At 43.3% G+C, this 17,270-nt stretch overlaps 1 protein-coding gene across 1 annotated transcript; it reads right to left on the bottom strand.

Annotated features, from left to right (window-relative positions):
* Positions 1–1,301: 1,301 nt before the first annotated feature.
* GCNT2 (glucosaminyl (N-acetyl) transferase 2 (I blood group)) lies at positions 1,302–15,319 on the bottom strand. Its single transcript, XM_032683647.1, is given in 7 exon segments — positions 1,302–1,351; positions 1,354–1,575; positions 8,591–8,629; positions 8,632–9,020; positions 9,022–9,124; positions 13,505–13,578; positions 15,273–15,319. Coding segments are annotated over 7 exon segments (924 nt in total).
* Positions 15,320–17,270: the final 1,951 nt, after the last annotated feature.

Below are 17,270 nucleotides of genomic sequence, written 5' to 3'. Positions count from 1 at the left end.
CTCGGTTGTGAAGACAGCAACAAGGAAGACAGGTCAGCCCCTCAGACGCCTTTAATTTCATGTCTTTCCTTAATGATGGAGGTTTGGAAGTAGGAAAAACACTGTTTCAGAGCCTGGACCTCATTCACTGGATTAAGGCAACACAACCTGCTTCTCCTCTAAACCCTTCCTGTTTTTTTGCCATTGCAATTCCAGTGCAAGCTGATCTGCAAGCATTGGCAGCCCACTGCCTTTCCTCTGCGCATCAATACCATAGATTATGAAGACAAACACAGAGAGTTTATACAAAATGACCCCCTACATCCACTTTTCTCTTACACACACATATAAGCTGACATTGGGCTGGAAATCTTGCAGCATAAAAGGCTGCCTGATTTGCCTTGACCTTCCAAGTCCCTTAACTGTGATTCCAGAGTCAAATCAATGAATCAGTTAAAACCTAGCTACCAGTGGGCTAATCTCCACCAGCCCCCTGAAGCAGCCTGTGCTTCCACTTTGGCATTTCTCTCTAGGCAAAGGGACAACTTCTTTACACTTCTATGCCACTAACTGCTCCAACTTTTTTTCCTGCACTTTACAAGCTGTTGCACAGGATCCTGTTCTTTAGAAATCTTCCTTCCTGAAATATTCCCATCCTTGGGAATATTAATCTGCAAGTAGCTTTTGCTGGGCTTTGGGGCCATGTATTTATGTTTTGGAAACATACAGGGTTTGTGGTGGGCAAGTGCATGCCCTTACTCTGAGTGAAGATATCCAGCCCACCAGTGTGTGAGGGACTGGAAATTCCCAAACCCCTTTAGTGGTTTTGGAAAAGCAAGATGGTACAAGGAAGTACATGTGGTACTAGTGAGACAGTACAGCCAAAGAGAGTGGAAGCCAAGTGGATGCCAAGCTGCATCCCTGGGTCTTCATGGAGTAGGGTAGCTGCTGCTAAGCAGGAAGGCATGCAATGTCCCTGAACCCATCACACTGCAAAACCCACCACCCCTTGGACCTCCCTGCCCAGTCATGGGTGCTGTTTCCCCGAGAAGACAGCTCAGACAAGTGGATAAAGGTCCCAGAAATCAAAATCAAGCAGGCTCAGCATGCCTTCCTTGCTTGCCACTAGTGCTGCCAAAATGGGCTGTCACCAGCCTGGGTGTTTCTCAGTGTGAAACACCGGGAGTGACAGCAACGTGCTGGTGGGCACTGCCAAGAACCACAACTGGAAATACCTCCATGGTGAGCCGTGGTGTCCACCACATAAGGTCCAAGTGGTGGCAGGTGCTGGGGCAGTAGGTGAGGGGGGCAGATATCTCTGCTCAACCCAGACTTGATTTCCTATCTGGGATCCTGTTGAGCATCACCCAGAGTGCTTGTCAGGGCTGTAGTTGTCCCTGGACAACACCAGCAGATCGAGGATGTACTGGTCCTAGAGCACAAACTCCCCAAAAGGTCAGGTGACAGCCATGTACACAGATCCAAGGTAGATGGTCAGGTTATGTAACAGGGGTAGCTTGCACACATCTGGAGGGTGACCAGCTCTGAAGTGTTGTGCCTGGCCCCATCCCTGTGCAGTTTCCCCACTGCCCAAAGCTGTTTCAGCCATCAGTGTTTAAGATGGAGAGAAGTCAATGAGCAGTTGTGAGTAGGATGGAAATTGTCACCTCTTGACCCTGTACAGCAACAAGAATTTGTCTGGCTGAGCTCACAAGATGGCATGCAAGAACATTTTGCTCTGACATTCTGGTTTGTCTATTTTCTTGTTTGTCCAGTAAGACAAGTTATCTCATCTGTCCTTGGAAGGGAAATGGCTGGTAAAGATAAGGGGGACTCCTCAGAAGAAAAGATTTTCTTTCAAGGTGAATTGCAACAATGGAGAAAACAAAACCCAACACCCCTCCTTAAAAATGTATAAAGGCTCAAGTTTGTATTTTGCCATCATAAATTTTCATTTCAGTGGGTATGCAAATGCAAAAATGTGTGTGGAGGAGTGAAGGTTTAACTAGAATAAGCTCAAGATTGTCAAGCTTTAAAGCAGACCTCAGAACCTGAAGAGAAGGAACTAAAACTTGGGAAAAAGCAAGAAGCTTATTTAAAACACAGTACTCTGAATTAAGGCAATGCATGTCACCTGCTTGTGCTGTTAGGCTGTTGACAGTCATGAGAGAGGTAAACTTCACCATGTGTGTTGAATCATCTGACATAGTAAAGATATGGTCTCAGTTCTAGGAACTTCATTTAGTATGTTTTGGAGATAGTCTTTCTGAGCTGATATTGACCAATAAACTGACTCTAGTGCTTTGAGAGAGTTGCGGTCCTGTATCAGAGGAGCTGAATTCTAGAGAGAGGTTCGGGAAACACCTGCTTCCCCCAGTGGGAGTGAACTGGACCTGTGGGGACACACCGGGTGCTGAGGACAGCCAACTGGAGAGCTGCTCTTCAGGAACTGCCAGTGCCCACCCCAGCACCTGTTCAGGCATGGTTCTGCCAATTTCCACCCTGGCTGCCCAGTTTGCAAGGTTTGTCTCTCAGCGTGTGTAACATAGCTTTAGGTGTGGTCAGATGAATTTGCTCGTAGATGAAAGCAGGGGACAGTTTCAGGTGGCCGGAATGGAATTCCCCCCTAAAAAATATGAGGGCTGTTGGCAATTCAGCATCTGGGAATGTCAAGAAAAGTCTCTATTACTGCATCTGGACTGATGTTTGGTTGATTACATGCATGAGTTATCACAGACGCTACCTGATGTCGGTATTTAGAAAGAAAAAAAAATTTTCCTTAAATGAGTCTCATCTAATTCTGTTCTCTAAGGAGTTGTGCTCTTTGAAGCCTCTTAAACTAATGTCTGATAGTTGAAAAGATAAATCAAGTGAGGGAGCCCAAGTTCATTTAGTAACTATGGCTTTCCAAAAAGACTTCTTGAAGACATACCCTTCCTTATCCCATCATCACTAAGTGCTGTTTTAGTAAGTAGCAAAAAATTGATTGTGAAGAAAAGTATTGCTCCTTTTCAGTATTTAAATTCTGGTGACTGTGGATTGCTATTTTAAGTTATATCTTCTCAGATGAACTATAATATCTGAATGGTGGGTAAAGGACAAGAGTAATTTTTTCAGATAATTCTACCATGAAGAAGGTGTTTTTGTGATTGCTGAGATGGTGTTGCAAAACCCTCCCTTGAGCAGGTTTTTCAAAAGAGGAAGGTTTTGATGATGAGATTGCAACAGCTTTGTGGGCATGAGACTCAATAATAGTCACAGGAAAATCCCTGCTTTTTTAGTGCTTTATTCCTATGAGAACTTCTTGCTCAATCAGGAAGTTTCATTAAAATAATGGAGAATATGAACAAAAGAATGAGGATTAGTTATATGAGTAATGATGCAGACATAGGTACAAAATACTTTTTTTTCTAGAGCGTGGCTTATTCAACTAGCATCACTGTCTGGAATCATATTAAAAAACTTCTATGTCTCTCTCTGTCTGACTTTTGAAGGGTGGGGACTAAGCTAAGGAAAATTAACAATTATACCAGGTGGAACAGAACCACATTAGTGTATGATGTATGTATTGTGGAGAAAGTTGTTCCAAGAGCCCATGTCTGCAAACAGCAGTGGGATGGAGAGGTACGAAAATGGTTTTAAATGATTAAGTTGTTGTGGTGAGAAGCTCGATGCAAGCTAAAGTGTCTGAAAAAAACTCACAGATCTGTCTGTACAAGTAAATAGCCATGTAAAAACTTAAAAATAGGGAAATGGCTAATGTAATTGATTAATATGCTAGCAGCGCTACTCAGAATTTTCTGGTATTTCTCTTTTATCTCACACCCACATACAAGGCATGTGAACAAGTTGTGCCTTGAGAGCTAACAGCTCTAGTTTGGAAGTAAAGCTACTGCATCAGACAAACTGCAGTGAAGGACAACTCCCGTCTCTCTTGAGATCATACTGGTTTGACTCTCAGAATCACCTGCCACATGCCTGCCATTACCCAAGACATACTGTAGGCCACTCTTCCTATTTTTCTATCTACTATTCAGCTCCTAACTGAGGAACTGCCATCAGGATGATGCAGACATACTTTCAAAGTCTAGGAGCAGTTTAACATTCCACTTACTTACAAACAAAACTATCCATCTTTTTCGTTCCTTTGTGATAATTGAGAAAAGTAATGAATACATTAGCAACCTTTATCCTACTTGGAGGGAGCTGAGGTGAGTCTGATTCTTTGCATTTAAACAGACACAATAAGCAACTACCATGGATTCCCAGCCTCTGTGTCAGATTAGCAGCAAGAGAAAAAAACCCTCACTGAAAGATTCTGTGTTGAGGCTACTTATGTCCCCAGTTGCCTGTGTTTGACAGAAAGCTGCTGCCCTGTGGTTCTGTGCCTACCCATTCAGATCAGAGAGCAGTCTGGATCTGTGGGCTTGCACAGGACTCTGTGGGCTACCCGCTCCAGTAATCAATTACCTTCTATTCACTCTGATGCAAAAATTCATCTAGTTTTAAATCAGGCAGTGATGCCATGCCGTGTACCCAATGTCACTTTTGGTCTGGCACAAGAGCAACAGTGCCACAGTGCTCCTTTTCCACTCCCTTTCCCTCCAGGGCAGATGGCCCATAGCTGGTCCTCATTCTGTAGGCTGCTTGCAGAAACCAGGAATAAAAGCAGTTCTGCTCTGGCACTTTCCCTGCGCATTCCCATCTTCCCTTACACCAAATGACTGCCAAGTGTCACTCGTGATCTCTATGGAGAGCTGTTAATGACCAAGGCACATCTCAGAGGTGGAACCATACTGTCCACAGGTGTCTAGGTGAATTTTGTGACAGAACAAGAGCAGGGAAGACAGGTGCATTTCTGTGGCTAATGGCTGGCACGGCTGCTAACCACCATGCTCTCCTTGTAGGAGCAATTACTGCCCTTTCATGGAAGCTCAGAAGGGCTACTCTAGCATGGCAGGGTGCATCTGCAGCCTTGTTCAGTAGCCAGAACATACCTGGGCACTCGTACAGGGCACAGAGTGAGTGGGTGATTTCTGTGGCAGCCAGTTGCTACACGCAAATTTTCTCTTGCAGCTCATAGCCTGAGGGGATTGCTAAGTGCTCAACAACTCCTATATTTGGATTGGTAATACTCATTGCATTGCTGCAAAACTGAGACAGATGGCTCAGAAAAGTGATCCCCCAGTAGCCTAGTGTGTTCCCATACTTCCCTGCTATATGTGTATCTGAGTCAGAGATATGAATAGTGGAATGAAGTTATCGATGCTGGGCTTCAGGTGAGATGGAAAAATCAGTGTGCCTGGGTGTGAGTGTTCTCATGCAGGTTTTTTTTGTGGTATCCAGGAACAAAGATACTGGATGAGTGCCAGAACCTGCTATCTCTTACGTTTATCATCAGGGAATGAAAGCAATAGGAAAGAGGAACGCTGGAAAACAGATTAAGTTGTCCCCACCACAACAGCAGTAGCTGTTGCACATACCCTATTAAAGCAGGTAAGAGACAATCCCTTGGGTATGTGTCCCAGGCTGCAGTAACAGTTCTGGTCTCTTTGTGACAGGGCAGAGAGGACAGAGGCCAACTTGCCAAGAAGCTGTCAAGGGGGACTCCAGAACGGGTCTATTTTGGCAACAAAGAGCTTCTAGTGCTCAGCCATCTTGTGTACACTCGCTCTTAGTAAAGAGAGCAGAAGCAACAGTGCGATCACACACTGTTATTCCACAGGCAAGCCTGTTCTGAAAAACCAGTTTAGTCCAGTGCATTAGACTGGGAGTCAGGTGTCAGTGTTTCGGTAGTGGCTTTACCTATGGTCTGCTTTAAGACACTGGGAATATCATTTCACTCTTTTCTGCCCGCTTTTGTGAATGGAGAATAATAGCACTGATCTTCCTTGTAAAACTGTGTTGGCATTTCTGAATGAGAAGTGGTTCTCTTACTTCTTGTGACCTTAATTTTCCCACTTGAACAATGTGTAAGTTGCTAGTGACCAGCATAGGTGTATGTCAATGTACACATTGGTGCATATCCTGGGGGATTATTATCACCTATGACTGCCTGTATCCCAGCTCATGCCTATGCTGTGACACTATTGTATGGAAGTGAGGACAGGACTTTGGCTTGGAAGAGAATTCAGTAAAGTTACCCTGAGGTACTCAATACCCGGGACTGCAGATTCACGCCTCTCCCAGCACCATCAGAACCTACTTTCTGCTTTATATGAGCAGAGAGGGGAAAGGCGGCTCGGTGGTAATACTGCTAGCCTGGGGTGTGGCTGCTACCCTGCATTGTGGTGGTACATGCTTCTTGTGAGACCTGGGGAAAGTGATTTAGGGCCAGACACTTCAGACCTACATACCTTGAAAATACTTTCTCTTAATTTCCCCATGATTCTATTTCTTATCTGAAAAGTGACTTTCAAGAACTTTCTGTCATGCAGGAATGATGTGGGAGATAAGTGGCCTGAGACAAATACCAAGGGGAAGTTAAGACTGTTATAGGAATTGAAAGTCTTTAGCCTTTAAGGGGGTAAGAAAAAGTCTTGGTCTTAATTGCATGACTTTAGGTAGTAAGTATGCTATTTTAAGATTTGGGGACCAGGTTTTTTATCTTTTATCTGAACTGAGATTATCATATCTGTCTGAAACTACTAATATCTCTGATTTAGTTCTTTCATGATACACTTATCCATCCAAACTGATCCTTAAATGACTTCTCTGCTTGCCTGGTGGCTTCCAACTTTTTGTTCTAATAGCTGGACCACTGTCCGACACCCTTACCTCCCTTTGATATGCCTGAAAAGTTAAAGTGGCTTGGTCAAACTTGGATAGGAGTTTTTTTGTTAGAGCCTGGAACTGAGTCCCAGGCTAACACCCCATGCACTGAGAGAGACGATTTCTCACCTGAGAGTCACTCAGCAATCTGGATCTGACTTGGATATGTTCTGGTGAGTGTCTGATGGAGTGTTAGGCTTATAAGTTTGGATTCAAAATCCTGGGCAACCACGGTCCTTGAGCACATCTGTCAGAGCAAAATGGCTAGTTTTGTCCAGGAAATCTAATGTAATGGCAAGGAAAACAAGGAAGAGGAAAAAACCATACATGCTGTGGAAATGCTGCATCTTTCTGATGCAAAGAGAACAACCTCAAAAAATTGTTTTGCCAATGTGCAACACTGGAAAACATATGGTGATTATTGTGGAAACAACAATGAAATATGCAGCCTGTGTAAGCTACACAGTGCAGTACAACAAGTGGCAACCACCTAAAGCTTTCTGTCTGTGGAGAACATATCTGGTCCCGGGTTTATTGCTTCTGAGGCAATGAATTGTAGTAAGATCACAGCAACCAGCTTCTAGGAAAAGTCAGCTAGCTACAAATAATATATGCTGATGATTATACTATTAATATCTTGATCAGTAATCATTTGTGTTTCTTGTCCATGCCAGTTGTAAAATATGGTTATCAGAAGAGCAAGCACTATTCTCATAGAGTTATGTGATAAGTTACAGTAGGAAGAGGGTGGAAAGAAAGAAAAAGACAGAAGAAGAAATTTGCTTGTGCTTCCATTCCTTGTATCCCCACTTTGGGCTGCTGTGAAGCTCTAGGGAGTCAGAAGCAGTAGAGTCTTACCAGGTGCTTCTGAAAGTAAAGTGCATGGGGGTGAAATCCTGTGCATCATCCAACCCTTTCTCAGTCGTGTGAGCAAGGTAAAAGTAAATGTATATACATACAGTAAAAATGAAAATACTGGATTTAATTCTGTTCTCTGCACAAATCCTTAACCTTGTACAATGGAGTTTAGGCAGTAGTTATGAGGACGTGGGGCTTTTGCAGTTGTTACAGGAGCTGGTATGTGTGTGTGCATGTTTTTGGTCCCATAGAAAAGCATGTGAAGACTAGAAGTCGACTCTAGCGTGAACTCAGATTTTCTTGTGCTTGAATAATAAGGAATGAGGAATTGATTTCAATTTGTTAAAAATAAAATTTCTCCTGGAAAAATGAACATGTGGTAAAAAACTTCACTACGATGTTTACATAGATTACATATTTTAATCTTTATTACCTCTCTTTTCATCGTCTCAGATTTTATAGGTAAAGGGCTTAAATCAGCTTAAATGTCCGAGGATTTCTTAGATCCCCAGGTATTTTCCTGCTCAGATGTGGAATGGTAATTCACATTCTGCACAGCACAGTCACCTTTCCCTTCACGTTCAGAAAGGGCCAGCAAGCTTATTTGTTAGATCAACCTTTTATATCAGTTATGATCTGATTAAATTTTTCATCTAGGCTTTGCCAAATCAACCTCAGTTATGTGCTTCTACGTGTGTACGTGCATGTGCAGAGAATCATAGAATAGTTTGGGTTGGAAAGGACGTCAAAGATCATCTAGTTCCAACCCCTCTGCTATGGGCAGGGACACCTCCCACTAGACCAGGTTGTTCAAAGTCCCATCCCACCTGGCCTGGAACACTTTCAGGGATGGGCCATTCACCACTTCTCTGGGCAGCCTGTTCCTTTGTCACACCACCACCACAGTAAAGAATTTCTTCCTTATATCTAGTCTAAACCTACCCTTTTTAAATTTAAAGCCATTCCCCCCTGTCCCCCCTGCAGGGCACAGACAAGGCCAGAAGGTCTCTCGTGCAGTGAGGTCAGCCCACAGCTGGGAGATGCTGACGCAGACCTTCCTTTCTGCCTGGGAGGTGAGAAAGGTATTGGCGAAGCAGCCCATCAGGTGGTGCAGCACCCACCAGAAGAGAAATGGTGACTTGGCATCCATGTGGACGCAGTAGACATTTTGGGGCATGTATAGCTCCCTGAAGAGCCACTTGAAGGTCTTGAACTCTTTGTGCAGTGTCATGATGTAGGCAACAAGGAACACAGCCTCTTCAGCCGAGAGGGCACAGGTGATATAGTGGTTCTGTGTTGTGTACTCTGTGCAATTAGATTCTCTGAATGATTTTTTTTAAGCATTTTCCTTCAGAAAGGACACCTTGTCTTCCTAAAGTGCTTTACAGGCTTCTATTAAAATTGAACTCACTCATAAGATATTTTTGTGCATACGCATTAACGGTGTAGAAAACAAATGTAAGTGAAAGACTGAGAATTGTAATGGCAAAGAAGCAGTATCTGAATGTATTCACTACTGTCCAGAAAAAGAGTCTCTCTTGAAATATTGCAGAGAGGTCTGATCAGACACCACCAACAGCTTGTTTTGCTGTCCGTGCTTGCTTCCTGCTGGAGAATGCATGCATCCATCTGATGCCCATTATGCAGCTGCTGCCCTTACTTTCAATACTAATAGTTGCATAGCCATCATTGATGTGAAAGCAGCATAAGTAGCGAATGACTTGCAGATGGGAGCTGCTCCACAGCACCCTGAAGATTAAACAGACATGTTGCATAATTACTGGCTTGGCAATGAACAGCTGGCACGTATCTCACGGTGTCCCCAAATTCAATTTATGGGTATGTTCTTAACTGCTCCCTTCCAGTCTCCCTGCATGTATCATATAGCTCTTTAAGTGTCTGTGCATGCACCCGGTGACAGGAAAACCTCATATTTACCTCTTGTATAATTCTATTTTTTTTACTTATAGGACTTTTTTTTTAAACCATCCAGGTGTATCAGTTATCACCGCTTCCGAATTGTGGAAGGCTTCTGACATGAAATAAATACTACTTCAATATGTCTCAGTGACAACTACACTACTTACTAGATCAAGTATATATTAGCTATTGTGGCCTTTCTGCTGTTTTATATCCTGGATGAATATAATTTCTAGAAGGTAATTATCAGAAAACCAGTTCCATACATACCATTTTCCAGCCAAAGAATACAAGATGGAGAACAACCACTCATGTGTCTTCCACCTGAGTGTCTTCACTGTTCTTCATTTCTAATGTAAAGCCACCAACGTTCACATATAAGAAGTAAGAGAATCCTTTTTGCCTCTGTGTAGAGTCATATCACAGCCATTACATTTTTTTCAGCAATGTTTTCTCAATTTGTAAATTTGAAATTTGACAAACAGATTCTGCTTAGAGTCATGAATGTGTTGTGATGAGCTCCAGACTTACATCCATCACAAGGAACTGGGTTAGCAAAATGTGTTATTTAAACCACTGAAGTTAACCGTAGGCTTTCTGATGAGACATTCTTATTTCTAAGAACTATGCATGCATCTGGTATAACATGCTTATGCAATGAGAGCTTGTGGTGTGACTCTGACTAAAGTGAAATCCTTGGTCTCTTTCTTTCAACTGTGAGTCTGTTCATGTGAATCTCCTGCTGTGAGACAGCATATTTGGGGCATGTAAACTTTTTGCAACATCACGTCCCTTTGCTCCAATGTGAAGCAATGCTGAGCCAAAATCAGTTGATCTGAGATTATGCCAGTCAGTAAACGTCCTGAGTGAGCCACTCCTCACCAGGCAGTCAGAAGGAACAGGTAGGGATAGCTGCAGTCCTGCTGGAGATCCAGTGCAACCTCCTTCACAGATGCCAGTGCCTTCGGAAGGAGAATGGCTCCGATGGAGCTGAGGAGCTGGAGCAGACCTATGCAAAGTCCCAGGGAGTAACAGAGACTCACCTGATGCTGCTGAGAAGTCATCTGGAGAACACTGCTCCTAAACTGAGACCACTATTCAAGTCTAGAATAGAAATGCACAGCAAACACCATCTTCCTGATCTGATTGTTACAGTGAATTATATCCAAGCGTAAACACCACTCCCCTGCCTGATACCTCAGAAAAGCAAATTGTCGTGACAGCTGGTGACTACAATACCAGCAGCCTCTTGCTGTCCTCTGTGCAGTCCATAGACCAGGGAATTCATTGTCTTCCCACCTTCCTACTGGGTCAGCTGGCTGCAAGACCATTTCTCCCCCTCTGCCATAGTCTTAACATGAGACCTCCATTCAGCTGGAGTTAGGAAGATGTAGAAAGAGAATAGCAGGGGGTAGATGCCAACGTTCCTGCAGGCGTCAGGGTTTCCTTGGGGAAGTCTCAGTTGGGAGCAGAGAGCACAGGTTGCTTTTCTGAATTACCAATGGCTGAGATGTTTCAAAGCATTTAAATGCCTTTGAAACTGTCTGCTCAAACATTCTTAAAACTACTTTAGGCACTCTGTAACCTGCTACACAGCTAGGAAAACCTTCAAGATCTTTAAATATATACATTATATATACATATATATATACACGTATATATATGTAAGTAAGGAGACTGTTCTCTCTTGGGTATTGAAGTCTGCATTACTAGCCTGGTCCACAGCAAACAAGTAAAGCTACACACAGAAAACAAAATGGGTCTGGTCTCCATAGGAGTCCAATGCAAGGTTTAACCTTTCCTTGGTCTCTTTTGTTGATAGATTTTTTTTCCTTGCACAGACACTACTGCAACACCTTTGCAGAACTCCAGATTAACCATAATCCTTTGGTACTAATACCCTTTGGGATAAGAAGGCTTCATGCTTGGTGCTACTTCTTAATTCTGGTGCCTCAATTCTCTGGCACAGATAGTGTTTAGAAACCTGAAAACATACATGTAAATGATTGCTGTGGAAGATCAAGCTGTCAAAACCTTTGGGGTTTTGAGGGCGTTTTTTTGGTTTTGTTATTTTAACACTAGTTCTACTTTGTGCTGCTCTGTGTGAAATAAGATCCATGCCTTGAATTATAGGCAAAAATCACAAAAAAACCCAACCAAACAAAATAAACTTTAAAAAAGCCACCTACGCACCCCCTCAAAAAAAAACAAAAACAAAAACAAAAACCAAAAAACCCAACAAACAAACCAAAATCAGTCAGACAAATAAATAGTGTATAAGTCACATGAGCCACCTTATTGGAAAAAGTCTTTCTCAGGTATTAGTGTGTTATTGATTTTATAGTCTCATCCTAAGTTCAGATGCAAGGAGCAGCCAAATCTAAATGTACGTCTAAACTCTATTATGGCACCGGCAACCAGTAAGGAGACCTCATGATGCCCCTGGATTCTCCTGTTATAGATGGTATTGAACCTCTGCATATTCTGGGTGCAAAAACAGAGTTACTGGACAAAAAGATAAGACTGAATTTTCCAGGGACTTTAACAAATATGCTGTGTAAAAGGGATCTGTGCTGGCAGAACTAAAGCTGCTGCTGACAGATTTGCAGTGCTGCTCCTTTCTATTGTTCCCTGGACATGCATTGTAGTAATTTTCGTTTTAGCATCACAGGAGTTTTTGGTGTGACGCCTATAGTGAAAACACACTCCCCAGTAGGATTGGGGATTGAAATGTCTTCCCTGTGGATGAATGGGAACAGACCTTTCCAGACAATGAGGATGTTATCTTCAGGATAGAGTCAATACTCAGTAAACTGCTCCTGGCCTTAATAAATATAGGTAATTGGTTTCAGCTTATTTGTTAGCTAATTAAAAGGCAAGATGCACGGGCTTTGCACATTGGTTTTGAGTTCCTCTTTGGCCTCAGTCAGCAGTGATGAATGTTATGCATTTCAGGTCTATTTGAAGTCACTTGGCATTTTCTATTCTCTTGTTAGGACAAAAACATCTATATCACGACATTTCGTTTCATGACTCTCTCATGCAAAGCTCTGAATTTGAATTGACACTGTTGTTAAAATCACAGTGAACCTGTTGTGAGCAAACAATTTTGCCTCAGTGTGGTTTTTCTGGTTAGGAGGTGCAGGTAGGCGCTGTTTTGTGCCCAAGTAAAGGATCTCCTCCGCCCACACACCTTCTCGCACCAAGATGAAACTTCTTTGGTCTTATGCTGGTTTGGGATGTCATACAGTGTGCATGGTCTCCCTAAAACTCTCTTGGAGCAGCCCTACCCAACACCAATCTTCTCTAACATGTGCCTTACATGCCCCACCTGAGCTGGAAGATACAGTATGCACTCTATTCACACAGGGGAAGCGAAATCAGACTCTGAGTGCAAAAGCAGTCAGAATTTATTCCTATCTCTCCTCTGCCCTCCCTTTTTTCCTGTTCAAAGCAGTCCCTGCCTTTCCTGCACTTCCCAGCCAGCCATAATCTGACTATTCAAAGAGAAGAAAATTCAAACCTACCTGAAACAGGAGTTCCCAGGCAGATGCACTGACACCGGACAGTCACAACGCAGCAGCACTGGCAGCAAATGGGAGGAGAAATGAAATGACACATCAAGGCAAATGCTACCTCAGCTCACATGGTCCAGTAAAACCATCGAGTAATCTAATTGTACACAGTCAGTGAGCACATCTGTCTGCACAAACAGCAGGGGCCAGACAATGCACCATCTCATCCACCTTTGTCTTGCTGTGCTCTCAAGCTCCAGACACAGAGTCTCTTACACAGCAGGAACTTCACGACTTGTCTGCATTTGCAGCAGACTTTTAGACACAAAGGTTTTGGGAATAGGTAAGCTGCCTAGTCTCTTAGCAGAGAGCATTTTGCAAGTCAGACTTGCTACTGGTCCAAAGCAGAGCACTCTACTGCTCCCTTCTCCAATTAATTACCAACAGGGACACGTACTCACCTCTGTGCAAACTATTCCTCATCAGCTGCTCAGGAGCAACAGCACGGCATTCTCTTCCCTGCTCATTTATCCTCCTGCGCAGAGAAAGCAAGACATAATTAAACACGTCCTAATAGAGGACAGGCAGGCTGTGGTGGTGAAGCTGGCTTTCTTCTGTTAAATATGACTAGATTTTATAGCTGGCACTGGTGTAGTCGACACATGGTGAGAGATCTGTTTTCTTATTGCAGATTAGCGTACAGTAAAGTACAAATTTACATGTGCCCTGGGGAAGTGTCCAAAGGTAGCCCACACTGGATTTTGCAAACATTTGGGCTCTTGCTAACTTTATGAACGTGAACTCAAGGTGTTCCCTTCGGTGGGCAAAGTGGAGCAGCTGATGTCAGACCCTCAGGGTGATGCCAGGTCAGGGCAGTGTCCCTGCAGCCTGGTCTCTGCACGGCCAAGGGTCTGCTCCCACCTGCAGGTATGTTAGCAGCTAGAGGAGTAAAGCAACTGGATTTTCAGCTTGGGAGTGACCTGCTCTGCCAAGCAAGTCTGACCACAGCCCTGCCTGCTGATACAGGTGACTGGCTATGCCAGAGAGTGCAGGTATATGGATCACTGTTATTATTTCTAATACCTACACTAAACATGTAGCATTATCATGTTCTTTATTCTGACAATATAACTTGTTTCTGGCTGCAAAATGAGCAGAGAACCCATAGGGATCTAAGAACCATCTACTGTCAGGGATGGCAGAAATACATATATGTTTATTATAGCATTAAAAAAAAAGGCAGAAAGTCTTCAAATATGTAAAAAAGGTAAAACAGAAGCAAATTATGGTGCAAATAGGAAGGGAGTAGCTCATTCTCCCTGCTCTCTGTGCATAAGACAAGAACTAATCATCTTAGATAGCATCAGGAGAGGTAAAGATCAGACACTGGGGAAGCTTTGTAGTGATAAACAGTTAAATGTGGATTAGATTGTCTGGAGAGGCTGGAATTTTCCTGCCGATGGTTTTTGGGAGCAGGTTAGGCATAGCTTTTTCAGCAGTTTTGCAAGTCATACTGGTTCAAACCTGCTAATTTTCTAGGTCTTTTCCAGCTCCTTTTCCTATGATGGTCTATTTTACAGTACCACAACTTGACTGTAGCTGGGCTGAAGACCCTGTTACACTCAGCAACTGTAACAAGAGGACTTTGTCGTCATTTAGAAATATGCTCATAATCTCTGCTAATTACCATTAACATCACAGTTTGGTTAACCTTGGGATAGTCCTGGACCACTCAAGAGGGAAAAGCATTTGTATGATACTTTTGTGATTCATCCTAAGCATAATGAAAAATCATTTAATAAATGATAAATCTGTGATGGTTTACTTCTTGACAAAACCTCAAACTGAGGCTTTTCAAATTGCATTTCCTGAGCATTTCAAATTGCCAAGCACCTTCCTATTTGCTTTTGCTTTGGGTGGAGGCTCATGCTTATGTTTTGGTCTCTTGTTCTACTGCTTACACAAAAACTTTTTATGGCTCTCTAACGGGAAGGGGAGTGGCTGCAATCACCAGTCCCCATGGAGTAGAAGACAGACCCTGATGGCATTACTGAAGCTGGGACAATCTGGTCTCCCCATACTGGGTCACTGGAAAGTCGTAAAGAGGCTAGAAAACTACTGGAAATCTCCTGCCTTGTACAACATCATATTCCTCAGCTCCTACAGACAGCCTTGTCTCATCTGGTCCCCACCTGCTAAACAGCTTCTTCCAGGCCAAGGTTTTCTTACCGGAGTCCCCCGTTACCATATACACCTGGCAGCTGGTGCTCTGGCATGTTTTCTGTCCTGTAATGGGTTATTTCACAGTGCTTTCTGGAACCTTCCTTTTGAAGCATTCCTGGATCCTGATTTGAACTGCAATTCTACTTTGCAGTCTCAAAATTCTGCAAGTGTTTGTTTCTTTTCTTCCAGTTTAGTACAATTTCTCAATTTGAGAAATACTTACAGCTTCTTGCCTGTTGCTCACACTGATAATTCTTCTTGGCCTAAACCCAAGCCTATATTTAGGTTAGTTTTTGTTAGTACTTTTCATTTGCAAAGAATGTACACAAGGGCTTCTTTTTTCCTGTACCTACAGCAATTAGAAGGAATATGGTACCTTTATCCCTAGGCCCCTGCTTATTGAATCTCTATGTGAGCTCTGTTCAAGTGATTGGGCAAGTTCATGACAGAGGACCATTTTTGGATACACAACAATTACGTCCATCTCACAAGATCCTGGTCTGCAAATGGTTGGAGACTGGAAGGGTGCCAGGAAAAGCACTGCATTTTCTTACCCACCTCCCTTCCCCTTCCAAAGGCCTCAGCACATGCTGAGGATGCATACCAGTCAGGGATGTTATGACCCTCCTGAGTCCCTGCTCCCTCTCAGGGGTGCATAGACAATTGCTTTTCTCACTCTCAGGTCTTTTTCATATACACACGCATAACTCAGGACAGCTGCAAACACTGCCCTGCTCCAGGCTGCTGGTTATCAGTAGATGCCAAAGTTTCTCCAAGTCAGGACTTTTCAGGACATTACATGAAGTCAGGTATCTTGGCAGTGGCTTCTGTTGTTTCGGTGGTAACTCAACAGTGTGGGAATCTGAGTCGCTCCTGGTGGTTAGCCTCAACACACCACAGAGAGGTACACTGCATCCCTCAGTAGGCTCTGAGGTTTCTTACATAGCCAACTTGCTATGTCCGGCATGAGGCCACCATGTCTTCTAATAAATGTAGCAGTTCTTGAGTAGCTTGGCTTCTCTGTCATAAAATAATGGTGAATTTATGTGCTTGTATTCGTACAGTACCATTCTAAAAATTTCAGCAGGGCCATCTCATAGTGGAAGTAAGACTTTTTCCAGGGGCATTAGCTGTGGGATCTCCAGAGTTATAGCCACATTAATCATTAATTCCCCGAGAAACTGCCCTACCCCATTAAATACACTGGCATATTTTTTAATAAGGTCACCTGCCTTGTGTCAGTTGAGATGGAACAATTCCCACTTTCATTACCAGTTTGATCAATTTAATATCCAGCCTGCTCAGGGACTAAGCTCTAGTGATGCTGCTGTGTGTACAGCATGAAATTTGTGGTGTTTTACATCCTATTTCATTTGGTCTAAAAGCACACCATGTCTGTCAATGCCCTCCTGCCTTACCTTTCTCTTGAGAGGTGGATTCTTACTCTTTTCCTTCAGCCAGTCCTGCCATTGCTGTTTCCACACCAACGTGGAAAATTACACAGCCAGATGGGGAGCTAGCTGAAGCTTCTGCATGTTCTCAATTTCTTCTGGGACCCGACTGCTTCCATGGGATTATTAAAACACTGAGAAATTACACTGCGGAAAAAAACAAAACAAAACAAAACCCAAACAAAAACACAACACAAAACTTCAAATATAAGCAGGATCCACTGGCAGGCATTCTCTGAAATGGGACAGGTACCTTTCAGTTAGTATGCCATTCTTTGCTTATGTTAAATGTTCAATACCTTTTCTGCAACATCCCAGTTAACATCAAGCTGGTACTAAACAGCGATGTTCCAAGCCGTCAACCAGTGATGTACTACATCCAGCCATCCGGTTGCTGCCCAAGTTTGGGCCGTATCCCCGTATCACCGCCGGGTAGAGCGGTTAAACTAAAGAAGGTCTCCCCTCCTATCCGCAAGCCTCCGCTGTCATTTGTCCCCTGTGCCACTGGATGGCAATGCTGGCTAAAGTTTCGCGGCCGGTAGCGGAGAGCGGG

This window comes from Chiroxiphia lanceolata, chromosome 1 (assembly GCF_009829145.1).
Source record: "Chiroxiphia lanceolata isolate bChiLan1 chromosome 1, bChiLan1.pri, whole genome shotgun sequence".
Classification (NCBI taxonomy): domain Eukaryota; kingdom Metazoa; phylum Chordata; class Aves; order Passeriformes; family Pipridae; genus Chiroxiphia; species Chiroxiphia lanceolata.
Note: the sequence above shows the minus strand (reverse complement) of the source record. Positions and strands in the feature narration are given on the sequence as shown.